Genomic DNA, 17,901 nt, shown 5'->3' with positions numbered 1-17,901 from the left:
GGTATCTATGTATAGGGATCTCTCATGTCATGTAATATGAGGCATTGAATGTTGATAATTAGTCTTTCATGTAAGTGATGCATGCTTTTTAGATTTCACATATGATTACCTTTTTTTTACCGCTACCCTCACCAACGAATCTTTCGTTTGTATTGACCAAGTAAACACCCCATTCCTTTAACTCCAAAAAATGGCAAAAGCTTTTTTTTTTTAATTTATAAATGTTTTGTGAATTGAGAGGTGTAAAGTAGGAGAGAAGGGATGTCATTATTGGGTTTAGGGTTTTGAATAAGACGACCTTTTGATTTTTCATTTTGTTTAAAAAGTAATAAGAATGAGAGGTTTTAAGTTTTGATCTTTTAGCCCCTTATCGCCACGGGGGAAAATCAGACGCCTATCGTCAAAGTAAAACTAACAATCAACAAAGTAAAGACATAGAATGATAGAAGCTCACAAATCAAGTAGCGAACCCAAACAACAAACAAGACTGCAGAATAAAGCACTAAACAATAAACCGATCAAAGGCAAGAAGAAGGTCGCCTCTTCAATGATCTTTGGTCCTAAGCTTGTAGTCTGACCATCTTCTAGTACTCTTGACCAACTCCTCATACATTTGCCGTGGTAGGAAAGGAAACTTTGGACACCAATCTTTGATCCACGAACCTAGCCTCTAAAATAGTAACCTTTTGTCCATCTTTCAGTTTGGGTCCATCTTCTATCTTTGTTCCCGATTTCAAAAATGACATGATCATTGTCTTTGGTTACTCTTTGCAAAAAGCACGTAAATTATCTTCAACTCTAGATAACCCAAAACGGAAAAATATGTCTTTTGTAATGAGCCGCCCCCGAAGAAAAAACCACACCATGAGTTACGCACGTGGTGGGGCGCCTTTACTCCTCCACACCAATCTTCCAAGGCAAAGCCGATTGCTTTCCTCTCCCATCATACGAGCTAGCTACCCGCAAACAAAGTTTAGAAACGAAGAAAGCACAAGATTTATCAAACACCCAACCTCTTTTGTGGCTCTCGCTCTCATTCCGGGACATAGTGACAGATCCACAATATAATTTTAGGAGTGAGCGGATTTATTGAGTGAAAATGGTTTTAAAACCCGAAGTAAATGAACACGAGAGAGACCCTTCTTACTCTAATATTCGATAAAATTCTACTTTTGGAACATCGCAAGTTTTTTAAAAAAACTTACGACAACATCATTTGACATCTTCTTGTTAAAAATATAAGAAGATCGACTAGAGGCATAACGTTTATGGCTGACCTTGACCAAAAACTTGACCACCCCTTCATCAAGTCTACCATTGTTTACATTGACAACTGCATAACTTAAATAATCCATAAATAACTAAATTACTTCAAGTTTAGATGTCGCATAAAAAAAAACTTCAATTTTGGATTAAACTTTTTTCGAAAGCAACTACATTGAACGATGTAGTACATTGATGAAATGGAAAATTGATTAGATGCACTGAATAAAAGGGGAATTATTTATTTTATAATGAAATTAAAAGTGAATTAGATTGGTAAAATATCCTCTTTATGCTGCATAACATTTTCTCATTTAGATAAAAGAAAAAAAAAAGGTTTTTGTATAGCTATGACTCGGGCAATATAATAAACCTCAACTTGATTTTCCAACGTAAACATCAAAACTGAACAGGTTGACATTTTTGGTTGAATTTAATTAACAAATGACAAAAAAAATCTCCATAAATTCAATAAACTCCGCGTAGAATAATTAATTGGCTTTATTTCAAAATTTATCTTTCTTTTTATATTAGTCCACTTCTATTTTTGGTTAGTTTTTATATCTTATGAGTTTGACTTTACTATCCACTAGCAATATGTAAACAATTTTTCTTTTTACCTTTTCTTATATTTACCAATTGTGCATTAAAATGTGTGTTAGGTCTAAAATTTCTATTTTAAAGAGACTAATGGAATATATTTTAAGCAAGGTTTTAAAAGTAAAATGTTGGTCGTATCCCAAAAAGCACAATTTTTGAGAATGATACACGGTTTAATGCGAACTCATTAAATTTAAAAAACTGGATAACGAAATCCACATCAATACTAGTGTAATGTGTGCTAAAAGAGATTTCAAAATTAAAAATGGACTCAAACCCGGCAGGTCGTTGAGTTCGCCGGCATGCGAACCCGGCGACTCGTTGGGAATGTGTTGTTCCTCGCGCGCGTCGGCAGGTCATTTATTTCGCGCCATGCTTCGTCTTTCGCATCCCATGATTAGCCCTAGCCTTGTTTGGCCTTCTCGCTCGAGCCGCTTCTTTATTCGCAAGCCGTGTACCTAAATGAATCCAAAATTAATTCATCTTCATCTACAAATTATCAGTAAATCAAACATAATAAGTAAACAAGAACTCATTTGATTCACGTCAATGGATCAATGACAAAATAAAACTATTTTTTCGAAATGAATAAAATAATAGTATACTACACATATTTTAATAAAAATTGCAAATACTCATTCTATTTCAAGGTAATTGAGTTTCTTTGGTATGAAATTTAAAAATTAATATTTAAATATTAAGTGGAGACCAAATAAAATGTATGAAAAAAAGTAAAATAAGAGAAAAATAGTAAAAAATTTTAAAAAATGAAATGAGTCAATTGACTAATTATGAAGATCTGAAAAAAAAATAAAAGTACTCCATGATTCAATCATTTCAGAGAAAATATCTCACGGTACTATTAATAATGAGAGAAAAATATAATAAGAAACAAAGTAGTAGTTCAATGGCGGCTACCATCACCTTGAGAAGTTTGACCACTTCAAATATGCACTAACACTTGCACAAATTTGATATGACTTCAATTTTGACTTCAATTTTGCCGCCAAATATACTGTAACTACATAAACCGTTCTTATTTTTCACGTGATATTTAGGCTTTTTTGGTAACATCACATGATATAAAATTGGTTATTGAATACAACTTCGTATGTTACTTTTGAAACTTGAGACTTTGTACTTATTTTATATAGCATGTTTCTTTTTTAAACCTAATAAACCTAGTTATATTCGATATTGAAGTTTATTAGGGTGCAATATATTCCGAAAACCAAAATCAGTCACGCAATATTATAATTTCTATGTCCACATTTAAATAAATGAAATTAATATTTCTTATTTTTCACTATAAAAATTATGTATATAGTTGTGTAAGTAATTTTTATTACAATAAGGAAATAGTCAGTGTGCTCTAGCTAGAGGGAGTATCAAATTAAGCACACTTTTTTGTAGAAATTCTATTTTTATTTTTTGGGTTTATGAGGTTTGGTTTTCGATCACTTGTCTGAAACCTTTGCTCGTTGTACGTATATCGATTTAAACATTTTTCTTTTAATAGTAAAATAAAAAAAATTGTTACGGTGGATAGTAAAAAGTCAAACCACCCCTCCTTTATATACTTCTTCCGTCCCACATAATTTTACCCAGTATTCCATTTTAGTCCGTCCTACATAATTTTCTGCGTTCTTTCTATTTTTGATAAAAGGTTTCACGATATTAACTTGCTAATATTATAATCACGAACATTTGAAATAATTAATTGCACTTGTGCATTAATTAATTGTTTGGTTAAAACTTAAATATGAGTTTAAGAAATGAGGCATGTGCCCACACATGGTTGATTCGGGTCGGTTCCACCATACCCGCTTAACTGATTAAAACCTTCCACTAATATATTAGTGGGCATAGTCAAATACATGAACCAATATTTCGGTATCTTCAATTATAGGGATTCTTAATTACAAAAAATTATTCACCAAATACTTCAAGATGTTACAATATTTTGAGGTCATATGAATGTTAACAATTAAATAATATTATAATTTAAATAATAAATAGTATTAATATGTACACCAATTTGTATAGTATATGAAATTAAAATAAAAAAATGACAAACTAGTATTACAAAAGTAGTTCATAAAGTAAATAACAAAAAAAAAGTAATGTAGAAACTGTTTTATCTACTACTTTCTTCATCAGAGCGTTATTCGCCAATACCCATCTGGTCATTTATCGAAAAAAGAGTTATAATTTTATCGCAACTTTAAATAAAATGAAAAGATCCAATAATAAATTGAAATCAGTTACTGATTGTCGTCTATCCATACATAAAATGCGGACCAAGCATGTACTGGGCATTGCCTCTCAAATATACAAGTGGTCTCTAATGATTATAAAAAAAAAAGCATAAAACAATAATTAATGAGAAGAAAATTCAGAAGACAAACAAAAAATAATCTAAAACCCTAAATTGCACTAGTGACAATTTTCTAAAAGTTAGATACCCATACAAGAAACATTATATATAAATAAGTACAAAATTTATATGGTGGAATCTAACAAGTGCAACCATACACCACTCACATGTATGATCTGGCTATAAGCCAAACATTGAGAATATCACAAGAAAATTAGTTAGGTTTGACCATTAATTGTTGATGAGAATCCAATGGCAACAAGGTTCATATGGGGAGACGCCTAATTCATCATTTATAAATAACTAGCTATTAAAAAATACTACTAGTGTTTATGAGACCACACATATATTAATATATTGATTTAAATAATTAAGAACTAATTTAAATCGAGGAAAGAATGTATAGGTGTGAATATTTTCATAAACAAGGATACTAAACACATGAATCAATATGAAAATAAGTCAAGAAATGAACATATATACTCACTCTGTCCCAAAAAAAATTGCCTAATGAACGACACAAATTTTTATGAAAAATTAGTAAAAATAAAAGAAAATAAGAAAATATGGATAAATATGAGATAAACTTTCTATTTTTAGAATGAGATCATTTCTCGTGGGCCATAATTCAACAATATTTTAATAGAATGAAAATCATCAAATAAAAATATCTTATATTGTTCACACAAATGTGCACAATATATTAGGGTGATAAAATTGATGACACTTGTTCAATTTATTATACATTGTGTAAACTGTTAAATTATGAAGACGATTTGATTAACTTATTTTAAGTTTAAATGGTGTGTGTCAAATTCTTTCAATATTAATGTAATAAAACAAAAATCAAGTTCTCAACATGAATAAATTACAACAAAATTGAGCAAGCAATCTATATGATATTTTGCTGATTTGGATTCCTTAATTCACAACACAAATTCTATAAATAAACACATCAAAAATAAACTATTAAAAAAAGTAGTACGGAAATATGAATAAGGTATATACGCCATTTGATGTAAAGCTACAATTACAACTATATATGCCCACTAATATAAATTAATACTCCTATAAGAATAAATTCCGTCTACACTTCCAATGAATAGCAAGTCTTATAATCGACCTTGATTTTTAGTAAATTCCAAATTTTGTAATTAATCCATAAATTGTATCCTCAGATATTTATTTTGAAATAAAATAAAAGAAAATATTAACATCACATCCCACCAACTTTTTCAACTCACTTTCCATTACATTTCTTAAAATCCGTATCGGGCCAAAGTGTAGCAAATTTTGGGTGACGGAGGTAGTAACATTTTCTTCGAACTTATTTAAAAGAAACGTTATTCTTTCATTAAAGGGTTGCGATACAAATTAAAAAAGTTGAAAAACTTATGATAGAAATTGATACATTTTTAACAAATTAAATTCAATCACTAACCCAAAAAATATTTTTTCAAAACTTTAAAAAAATGGGTTAGAGTCGTGGTTGATTTCATATACTACCATATTTGGATATATACCCACTATGTTTAGGTAGCATGTGATTAAAATTTATAATAATGTCATAAACCGAAATAAGGAATCCAACAAATCACTGTCTTTAGTTGCGCATAAATATAAAAAAGACATTGCTCCATATTATTCCTTAATTTAAAAGACTTTTAGAACGACGTAACTTTTAACCTGAAATCGGTGAAGTCAAGTAATGCTAGCGATCTCTATCTCTACATTTTCATCTCTCTTCGTTAATTTACATGACAATACTATATAAAAATTTGTGCCAATTTTTAAATATTGCATATTTAATAACATCGAAGGGAGAATAATGTGACTAAATTAAACCCTAACTTTCAAAAGGAATAAAAATCAAATCATAGTAAACAAATACCCGAATATCATTAGGAAAAAACCCACTGGCTGCATAATTCTTACTTTGACTAATATTCCTAATTAATACTATTAGAAATATCTATATTCTTAATATTAATAATATTCTCGAAGCTTTTTATAGAGATAGAAATTCAGATGTAGAGATTGAAACAAACACTGCATATACATATATATACATATAAATAGAGAAAGAAGAAGAAGAAGCCTCCTCTATTTGACCACAACCGTTTCAGTCAAATTCCTCCCAATTCCGCCATCTTCCCCTCTTTCCCCTCACTTTCTCTCTCTTCCCCCCTTTTTCTCCCTCTCTCTCCGAATCCCAGCACGCAGTGAGAGCTCCACCGCAGCTATGCGATTCTCCAAAGACGAAAAAAAGCTCACCAAGGCCGCCGCGGCGCTCGCGATTCCGCGATGGATCCGAACGCTCTTCTTCCTCATCACGATGCTGCTCTCTCTCCTAATCTTCTCCGCTCCGATCCTGCTAATCGTCGCCGACGCGCTCCTCCCCTCCGCCTTCCTCTCCGCCGCCATCCCGATCAACCTCCAAAACCTCTCCTCTCACCTCACCAACTACGACTTCCGCTACTCTCTCATCGACATCCCCCTCGTCTCAATCGTGCGCTCCGCCATCATCCTGTGTGAGTTTTTCTCCCCAATTAGAGCTCCGATGCTCCGATTTTCCGATCTAGTGTTTGATTTGTGAAATTGAGAGGTGATGTGTTGAAATTGGGGGTGGGGATTGAATTGCAGGTGTGTACAGCTTCTGCGACGGGCCGGGGCTGTCGAGGGGGCCGTACCTGGCGATCGCGACGGTGTGCTCGGCGGCGTCGCTGGTGTACGTGTCGCTGAAGGCGTCGTACGTGTTCGTGATCGGCGGGAGGGGCGCGGGGGCGATGGAGACGGCGCTGTTCGTGTCGTCGTGGGTGCTGGCGATTGGGCACGTCGTGGTGGCCTACAGGACTAGCTGCAGAGAGAGGAGAAAGCTTCTCGTGTACAAGATCGACATTGAGGCTGTGAGTCAATTCTCTCACCTAAACCTCTCCTCTCTCTCTAGGGACTTCCTCGTCATTTCACTATTTCCATTTATTTGCCTCTAAATATCAGAACCTTCTAGAAATTCTAATTTTACTACTCAATTGCAAATAACTAAGATTATAGGAGTATTAATTAGTGTTGATATACCAACGGGTCGCAGCGCAGTGACAGCGCGAAGCTGTGGTGACCATGAGGTCACGGGTTCAAACCCTGCCACCCGCTGGGAGATTTTCGGCCTTAATCCGCAAGCCTGGTCGAGCAGGATTAGTTGGATTCCACCAAAAGGCGGTTCAGTACACCCGTGGTCAAACCAAAAAAAATTAGTGTTGATATAACTTGCTGATAATTAACATTGAATTTCACTTCACATTAGGAAGCCAGCCATTTAAGCATTAATATTCATATAAATCTTAGTCAATTTTACCCAAATAAAAGGGTGAAACTGGTAATTTAGAATCAAATAAAGCTTATTTTAGGATAATATCCAATTAATTACAAAGTTTAGCCAAATTATGGCCAGTTAAAGTTTGAAAATAGAGTTATAAAAATTTCAACTTTGTTCAATTATTTTGTGTTTCAGTAGTTGATGAGGCAATTAAGAAAAAAATTGAAACTTTGTGATTTAAAATCGAGATTGTTGTTCTAAACTCATGTGCAAAATCAAAACCGGGCCGAAAAATTCGGGTATTTTGACTTTTGAGGATGTGAAAGAGCAGTTACTGGGGGCCCCGCTTTAGTTGAGAATGTGAAAGAAAAGGTAAAAAAAGAAGCATTTTGATGGGCATGATATAGAGGACCCCTACTGCAGTTGAGATAAGAGATATGAATGCGCCATTAAACAACTTATCTATTTGTCACACGGAACCTAAAAAAGGTTGTATTTTCATTGATGATGTAAGTCTGTTGGGAAATATAAATGGAGCTATTTCCACTATATTTCTGAGTGGTATGTTGCATACTAGGCTTAGAAATGCCACTTTGAACTTTCCCTGTGGCATCTCATCTTTTCATAGAAATTTCATAAAGTAAAAGGGGTGTGAAATTCTTGGAATTTAGTTTTGCTTATATGAAAATTGAAGGTTTATGTGACTTGTTTGCAGGTTTCAGCTTGCAAGAATGGGTTTCCATATCACAAAATACTGCAAGAAGCAAGAAAAAAGTGAAGAAAACTAATTAGTGTATTCGTTTTGCGATGCTTCAGGTAAAAACTACTAACATCAATCTTGAATTCTTGAATTATCGAACTGCTTGTTTCTGAGTTGAGTTTTGTTGACTAACTCTCTGCCTCTTCTTCGACAGGTTTATCCGAAGGATAACCGCGAAAGCTGTAGAGTAGGAGAGTGTATGTGTATATACACGACATTTTTGTATAGCGTATACGCGTGTGGCGTATATGTATGAATGTAAAGTGTGGTGATTGGGGTTGTGAGAGGGCAGAGGGAGTGTTGTTCACATGTAAATATATAGAAATTATGGTGTTTATCAGAACTGGTGCAGGTGTTTTCTCATGTAATTGATAGTGAGATTGTGCTTGCTGCTGAGTTCATTTATCTAAGAATGTGAAATTTATTTAAAATGAAATTTGGTCCAATATCTTGATTCTGATTCTGTTCTTGACATGGAAACTAAAAGTTGGAAGTTGGAACTCAACTGCAAAATGCATATAGGTTTCACACTTATCAATTTAATCACATGAAATTTTAAATATTACATGATCTTAGTAATGCTACACCTAATGTATTGAAAGGGATGTAATCAAACGCAACTATGATCAGGACGGTAGAAAATGTCAACAGATGACAAAATATCATCAATAGAAGATATCAACACAGTGTCAACCGAATGTCAACAGATGACAAAATAACATCATCAGAAGATATTAACATAGTGTCAACGTGTTGACATTGTGTTGACATCAAAATCTTGAAGTTTTATGCTGTGTTGATACTGTGTTGAAAAGTTTGGAGTTTGTACAATATATAAAGTTTGCATGTTAACACTACCTGTATCGAAATACTCTATTAGAGAATATGTCAAGAATTCACACATATGTGTGCATATGCTTATTGCTTACATACATGTGATTTTTGTTGAAAGAAAATGATGTGAAACAAATCAATCCTATCTAGTTACACATATGAACCATTATTCCAAAAATCATTCAAAACTAATCTTTTCCTCTCCAAAGAAGAACCTTTTCTTTTGCATTTGCTTAGTTGTTCTTTGATGGATAAGCAAACTTGGAAAGAAATTCTTACACCCAACATCCCAATAAAATAATGAATGAAATCTTTACATGCCCCAGTTTTTAGCTAAAAGCATCAATCTCCCACATGGCTACACAAAAAATAAGCATATATAAATATTCAAGTGATATACAAGCATGGATAAGACACCTTTATAAAGTAGAGAATCTAAATCTTCCAACAAGCAAAAGGAGGGCAGTTGCAAAATGCCAGCCAAATTTTAGAAAAAAATAGTGCACCTACCTCCAACTCATATGTCATTAACAACCTCCTTTCTTGTTTTTATATTATTATTACTATTATCACATATAGTACTATTTTTTTCTTCAGAAAATGGCATACATCATGGCGATAACAGGTCATGGACATTGATACATTTCGCAAAATGCTCAAACCAAAGAAATGGTGAAGAACAAAGTATTAGTACGGATTTGGATCACCTATTGCTGTGCATTTTGCCACAGCAGTAGATCCAAGTCCGTATTGATACTCATATAATTTATAGTACAAAGTAAAAAAAAAGAGGAGTTGTCTCACGTCAATACTCGTGTAATGTTTGAAACAAAATATTAAATCACAAAATTCCAATTTTTCTAAGTCATCACATATGTGTACAAATTGACGTCTTTTGGTAATGTTTGAAATGATATTGTTTCATGGAAGTAAGTATCCTTCCGTCTCACAATAATCGTCACTCTTTTCCATTTCGGTCCATCCCACAATAATTGTCACATTTCATTTTTACCATAAATGGTACGTACGTCCCACATTCCACTAACTCATTTCGCTCATATTTTATTATAAAACCAATATAAAACAGTGAGTCTCACATTCCACTAACTTTTATAACCAATTTACCAACCTTTCTTTACATTTATTAAAATTCGTGCCTACAATAAGAGTGATATTATTGTGGAACGGAGGGAATATATTTTTGTCTTTATATTTTTTTCTTATTTTAATCAACAATGATGATTTGAGCATCATCAAAGTCAGTGTTTATACAAACATAAAAATTGAAATTTCTTGATTTAATATTTATTTTTCACTCAATATGAAAATTTGATTATGTACCATGATTTAATTATTTATTATCGCAAAAAATTAAGATATCGATACAATGTTTGCCAAAAAAAAAAAAAAAAAAGTTTTAATGCATGTCCCCATGAAAAGCTGCCTATGTGCTGGGATATCACAACAGTGAAGCCCAATTGGTTTGTGGATATGACAACTATCTAATTTATGTGTGGTAGGGATTATATTCATAAAAAAAGTAGTATTCCCAACTCATAAAAAAAGTAGTATTTCCAACTCCAACTTGGCTTAGCTATTAATTAGGTTTTTATTCAATTAGTTTAACCAATTTAAAGACACCTGAAATCAATGGCCGATCCACATGGGATCGACGATTCAAAAACTTCACTAAATTCGACCTTTGGATTTATTACCGGCACCCTCAACCCTAGCCTTTTAGAATTTCGGTTTACATCCATTCTTCGTCAATTACTGACGTCACAAATTTTGTTTTTTAGACTCATCATTGCTTAAAGTGAAAAAAGATGTTTTTGCATAGTCACTTTTTTAGGTATGAAATTTTTAGACTCTCATCAATATATTTTAATACGTGTATTATTGATGAAATTTTATAAACGTTGTGCTACCAACATATGATAAATTAAAATAGTATCTTTGATTAAATGACAACAAATGCATGGTCCCATAGTGTGGGATTGAGATAAGAAATTAATAGGTTAAGCAGCATCTGGCTGCACGAACCAATGCCAACTAATATGATGATGGTAGTTAATTTTGAATTGTGTTACATCGTTTTCTAATTTTTTTAAATTCAAATAATATCTTTTGACTTAGGTGACAATTTTGGATTTACATGGTGGATTCTTTGAATATCTTTTTTTTTGACAGAAGATTGAAATAAATCTATTGTGATTGAGACACAATTCTTCCAAGTGTCTTCTTACCTTTGTGTGTGTGAACTTGAAGGCTCAAGCTAAGTTCGATTAACATCGAGCCGAGTTTTATATGTCGGATACTTTGAGAGTTAGAAGCGGTTCGAGGCACGCTTAAATAATACTCTATCCAATCTATTATAGTTGAGTCGTATTTTTTTATAGTCACTTTTAATTTTCTTACTTATTATGCATCGCACATTTTTCTCTATTAGTAACTTGTTAGTACTTTATTTTCTCTCATTCTTAATTCTCTTCTAACTTATTTATTTTATTTTTTTCACTTAATTTATTAAATATTTTACTTGTTGAAAAGAAATGCTTAAGTCATAGTAAGACAATTAGAGTACTTAACGTCTTGTAAAATATAACTTTATCTATTTGAAAATGGAAACAACGATAGTCGACGTCGTGCTAATAAAGGTAGAATTATTCTAAATAATATTTTCAATTTGAGTTGGTGTTAAATTTTTAAATAGTATTCCTTCTGTCCCGGAGATGTATTCCTTTTTAGGCTAATAACAACCAATTCCTAATCATTAAATCTAAAGAATCTAGTGGTACCATGTGAAAATTTATTTTGTAGAGTACTAGTACTATTTAATTTCCACTGGCCTACTAAGTTGAGTCACAATTTTTGGGCACGAAAATTAAAAAATTGAATTGAAAAGTAGAGAAGAAGAATAAAGTAGGAAATATAAAGAGAGAGTAAAGTAGTTGATAGAATAAAGAAGAGATAATAGATGTTTTATTTTGTTGTCAAAAAAGGAAATGACTCAACTTAGTTAGAATATTCCAAATATTAATACGACTTAACTTAGTTGGGGCGAAAGAATTATAATTTAATATATTTCAACTTATATCACCATCAAACACTACTAATAATGTGGGTCCACTATCTACTAACACCACTTTAACTACCTTTCTCGTTATCTCTCTTATTTTACCAATTGTCTTAATTCTCGTGTCATATCAATTACCCATATTTTTATAGGACAAAGGGAGTATAATTTAATATTTTTTTATTGAAATTGTATAATTATTTGATTTTTGTTTGACTTAGGTCATCAAAAAGCTTCTGTATCTTCTCAATCAGGGTGAAACGTTCACAAAGGTCTTTCTCTCTCAATTTTGGTATTCGAATTAATTTTGAATTTTATTGGATAGGAAGAATCTTGTAATTTTTATGAGCATGTATACACACACACACTTATCTAACTAACTGCATATGATATTTCAACTGAGTTAAGATTTTCAATTTTAACATTAGTGTTGGGATAGTATGTGACTTTTAGTGTAATATGTTTTGTAGAGTGAAGCTGCATCTATAATAAATTCGGTTATCAGCACTGTTTATTTTTTCCAAGATGCTTATTTCAGAAGAATGTTACATCTAATTGCAAGGGAGCTCTGCCCTATTGCAGAAGAGGTTCACATTTCCACTTATTTTGTTACAAATACTTGGAATTGAGAGTGTGAAATTGGAAATAGTGCTTTCAATTTCAAATTAATGTTTGGTATTCTAAAAATATTTGAATTTGAAATTGAATTAAGATTTCAAATATCTCAATTCCACAATTTGAATTTCATATCTAAGGTATACACACTTCTTACACAATGCACACATGACACACAAAATGCACACACACTATACACAAAATGCACACACTACACACACCGCACACACACACTATACACAAAGTGCGTACACAATATACACAAAATGCATACACTGCACACACGCTATACATATAAAATACACACATTTCATACACTACACAGTATGTATTATGTGTGTGTGTGTGTGTGCGCGCGTGCATTCAGTGTATAGGGGATATGATCGGTTGATAGCGTTCTTAAATTGATAACTGACAACTATGTCAACAACCTATATGTTGTAGATGTCAACACGAAGATATTTGTATGTCAACAAAAGACATATGTATGTCAGCTACATTGGTAAACATACAAATGCCTTCGTGTTGACATCTATAACATAGGTTGTTGATATAGTTGTCAGTTTTCAATTTAATAAAAGTTATCAACCTATCAAGACCCTAGTGTATAGTGTGTCAAACATAAGATTTGGAATTCAATTCCATAAAATCCTAATTCCAATTCCATGTACCAAGCAGACCCTTACACGTTCTCTTACGGGCTGATTTTAATTTTTTTTTTCCGTGTAGGACACTAGTGATTTACTTAGAGTTATCTTACTCGGAGAGATCAACAACCGTAATGTTCCATGTCGGGCACGTGCTATTCGTTTGCTTTTTCTTATTCCTAATGTCAAATCTTCTAGCGATGTTGTTGTCAAATGCCTCAAGCTTGTTTTGAGAGAAAGGAAGCCTTTGGCTCGAATCTCCGGCGTTGTCTGCGCCATCAATCTCATAAAGGTATTATACTATTGCATATCAATTACTATCATGTTTGAACAATTACAAGAATAAATCACAAAATTTGTATTAATTTACTTAATCTCCATGTTGTTATAGAGTGATCCATGGTGGCGTGACACACTCGAACCCATGCTGGTTACTAATATTATTGAGTTTAGGGGAAAACATGTTCACTACCAATCCTTATATCTTCTATTTCAGGTAATATACATAGGTTGTGATCAATGTTACTTTGTTGTTAGGTCATTTTTAGATCAAAGTAAAGAACATGTTATTCTCTTATAATGACCTATTTTCTTTAGTTCCGCGTTCACTATTTAAGGGGTGTTTTCAGGTTAACCGGCATGATTTGGTGCTTCGGACTTCAAAATGGGCTAATATCTATAGACGTTCGTTATGGTCTACTTCTTCGTGGGGGTATTGCATCTTGGCTCGCGCTATTGGCCAGGTATGGCATTGTTGTTACTCGAAAAATAAAGTTGATGGTCGTTATATGTATGTAGTTTGCTATTTGTAGGTTGCGCGGGATTTGTACGTCGGTTTGGACCCTGATTACTATAGATTCCTACACTCTTGTATATACGGTAAAAATGAACTGGTTGCAATAGAAGGATTCCGATCACTAGCCGCAGTGAGAGGCATAACCGGTACTCAGTTGAATCCGGCCGTAGATGTTATACGCCGAATTCATCGGGCTTCTAAGAAGAAGCCTGTGTTGATGTTTGCTACAATGAGGATATTGCAAAAGGTTTGTTGCTCTTCTTAATTGCCTTTTTTTTTAAAAAAAAATCAACTGAGTTGTACTTCATATCGCTCTTCTTAATTGCCTTATACTTGCTTGAGCTATTTAAATTCATAATTGCTTTTTTTTCTCTAAGTAAGTTGAAGTTTAACTTGCTCTGGCATAAATTGTTACTAAATTTTTATTCTTCAAAAGCAATACTACCTCCATACACAAAAAAAATACTAGACAATTGTAGATGATACAGGTTTTAATGCGTAATTGGTAAAAGTAAGACAGAGTGAGGGGAAATGTGGTGAAAGTAGTGTTAGTGGATTGTGGAATCTATGTCCACGTTATATTTAAAACTTTTTATTTTTAGAATTGATCTAATTTTGATAGATGGCCTAAAATGATAAGTCTATATTTTGTGGACGAAGATGATATAATTTATGATATTTGATGTTGCAGGTGTGGGTGAGTACAGATAAAGAGATCATAGAGCAATCGTTCGTATAAATCATGAAAATAAGTTATATTTGGAGGAAGTCAAGCATCGCACGACGAAAATCTGCATTTTTAATTGTTGTTTAATTATAAGCCTTTGTTAATTAATGTATGTATTCGTGAAACATGCAGAGCAAAGAGGATGGAGATAGAAAAGTATCTCAAATCATTAAATCTCGAAGTCATAAATTGCAATCAAGGAAGCTTCAATTTATAACCTTAAGAAGAGGTTAAAATTAAAAAAGGGATTTGAACCGATTTTTCTTTTTTTGCATATTTATTTTTTGCAGTTCATAACAATTTAGTTGGGCTAACATAATATTTTTGTTACTATTGAATATGAAGTTTTAGATTTTAGTTTGTAAACATAAATTGGTAGCAGTAATGATTTTACTGTTAATATAGTGTATAAAGAAGTGTTTCAAATTTATGAATTTTTTTGTTGTTGCGTTAATTATAAGTGTTGTTTCTACATATGAAAATGTATGTTTTTGTCCCCAAAACTCATGAAATATTTAGTCTTTCAAGTCTTAGATTAATAAGTGTCGTATGATTTTTTTTTTCACGAATTAAAAATGTACTTCGTATTAAATTGTGTGAGATGTGGAAATCCTTTTTTTAATTAGTTCGAGAGGATCATGCTTCTTTTAACTTAGTAGTACATTTTCCTTTATTCATATATCTTAGTATTTTATTTCATCTACTCAACTATTTTTTTATTTCTTTTATTTAACATTACTACACTCATATTAGATACTATTAAGATTAGATAAATCGTATGCTAAGTATGAAATGGTTCATCTATAGTATTTTGAGATAAGTACATATTTTTTTAGTTATTGTTTATAATGACGTGAATAATTGTATAAATCGTATGCTAAATATTAGTAGAAATTATAATCATATAAATCATATGCTAAATTTGAATTGGTTCATTTGTTTAGTTGTTCGAATTTGCATATTTTTTTTGTTATTGTTTATAATGATGTGAATAATTGTATAAATCGTATGCTAACTATTAGTAGAAATTGTAATCATATAAATCATATGCTAAATTTGAATTGGTTCATTTGTTTAGTTGTTCGAATTTATAATGAATTATATTTACTTTTTTGAAATAATTTTATTTATTTACTTTGGTATTTCTCAATCTTTTGTTTGTATATCCTATTTTATTTCTATTTTTCCCCCTCATGTTCTTTCGTTACAATAGATTGATTAATTGATGGATGTAGAAGCAGGAGTATATTTTTTAAATCTTTATAATCTTATGAATACAAAATTTAAATAGTTTCTATTCTTCATTTGCAATAATTTTTACATTTTTTTTATATATTTTTTAATTGATTTAATTTCATTTAAATATATTTTCTTATTTTTTGAAAATCATTTGGCCCGTGCATAGCACGGGTGATAACACTAGTTTGATGCTAATGTTACACTATTACCCTTTTACTTAATTGCAGTAGTTAATTTCAATTCCATAATCCGTTATTTTAGTATATTTCTTTTGTTTTCATGCTCTTTCAGTTTTTATTTTTTTTATTTTACTAATATATTTCATATATGATGTATTATTTATTTTAAATATAACGTGTAATCCAATTATTAATTATTCGCTTGAGAAACTGAAAATTTGATTAACTATAATTTTATACTGATTGAAATTATTTATAACGATAAATATTTGTTACTCCTCCGTCTCAATTTAGGAGTTCCAGTCACTTTTGTACATCCATTTTGTAAAAATCATAATAAATAGTCAGATGGTGTTGCAATGACTTTAAATCCTCAACTCGATTCACAAGCACTGTGCAAATTTCAAGTCTCCAGCATCGTGCGAATTTCAAGTTGCAAGCATTGTGCAAATTTCAAGTTTCCAGCACCGTGCGAATTTCAACAATGAGGAGCATCCAACAACAGCTGGATTTCTTCTGCAGATATGGTGAAAGGGAGTCGGAGGAGCTGAAGAAGCTGAGCCGCGAAGAACTTATTGCTCTTGTGGAGTACGGTAAGATTACAATTGAAAATTTGCAAGGTGTAAAACCAGTGAGTGAGTACTTAAAATTTCAAAAACCTGTCGACATTGTTTCATTTGAAGTCATAGATTGCCCGCGCTCGTCGCCGCTCAGCCTGCACATTTTTAAAACATATGCAAGACTAAGTACTTGATGCACTCAGTGGACTTATGCCGAAAATATTTTTAAAAAATTATTTATCATGCCATTAACGAGTGACCTCGGGGTTTTAAACTTTGAAAAGGCCCGAGTCACCAAAACGTATCAACGCACCGTACATCAACACCATCATCATCAACGTCGCCATACCATATCTGAACATATATGGCGGGGAATGTGGCCACATTCCAAGTCACTAGACAGGCCAACTCAAAGATAGCGCACGATCTACGGGGTGTGCACTAGCCTTAGTAGGGACTCACTCCCTAGTCAGACCCGAATTCGATTAAACATACATGGTAAAAGCCACTTCAGATAGGTCCCATAGCAACACAAAAATATAGCATGGCAAACATATTTTGCATCGTTTGAAAATAAACTAAGACATAGTCCTTATTTAAAAAAATTACTCGTCTTGTTCACTTAACTCCTCAACTTGTCTTTTCATTCCTTTCTCAAATAGCATACAAAAATCAATCTTTTTCAAGGAAATAATATGCATATATTTGGCTTTAAGAAAATAATTTAATTTCAACGAATCATGCATCCTACATAATGTAAATCTTACCCTTCGATCATAGTTAGGAAATTCTGAAACTTCTGAAACCTCCTATCTCCCTCAGCCCAACACTCAGGTTTCTTATTTTGGCCCATCATTTATCAAAGAGTGCCCCAATAGTATTCACATTTGATTTAATTCGTCGGCCCACTAAAAG

The 17,901-nt window shown here is 32.3% G+C and overlaps 1 protein-coding gene across 1 annotated transcript; it reads left to right on the top strand.

Moving 5' to 3' along the window:
- Positions 1-6,344: 6,344 nt before the first annotated feature.
- LOC125204216 lies at positions 6,345-8,759 on the top strand. The gene is made up of 4 exons (XM_048102812.1): positions 6,345-6,771; positions 6,884-7,146; positions 8,269-8,369; positions 8,468-8,759. The coding sequence occupies exons 1-3, from the start codon at positions 6,483-6,485 to the stop codon at positions 8,329-8,331; spliced, it is 615 nt and encodes a 204-aa protein (XP_047958769.1). The 5' UTR covers positions 6,345-6,482; the 3' UTR covers positions 8,332-8,369; positions 8,468-8,759.
- Positions 8,760-17,901: the final 9,142 nt, after the last annotated feature.

Source organism: Salvia hispanica, chromosome 1, assembly GCF_023119035.1.
Source record: "Salvia hispanica cultivar TCC Black 2014 chromosome 1, UniMelb_Shisp_WGS_1.0, whole genome shotgun sequence".
Lineage (NCBI taxonomy): Eukaryota > Viridiplantae > Streptophyta > Magnoliopsida > Lamiales > Lamiaceae > Salvia > Salvia hispanica.
This window is presented reverse-complemented; position numbering and strand designations above follow the sequence as displayed.

Bases quoted from the DNA above. Each gene is read 5' to 3' on its own strand.
- LOC125204216 (XM_048102812.1), top strand. From the start codon at position 6,483: ATGCGATTCTCCAAAGACGAAAAAAAGCTCACCAAGGCCGCCGCGGCG. The intron at 6,772-6,883 runs GTGAGTTTTTCT...ATTGAATTGCAG, and splicing joins GCGCTCCGCCATCATCCTGT to GTGTGTACAGCTTCTGCGAC. The intron at 7,147-8,268 runs GTGAGTCAATTC...ACTTGTTTGCAG, and splicing joins ACAAGATCGACATTGAGGCT to GTTTCAGCTTGCAAGAATGG.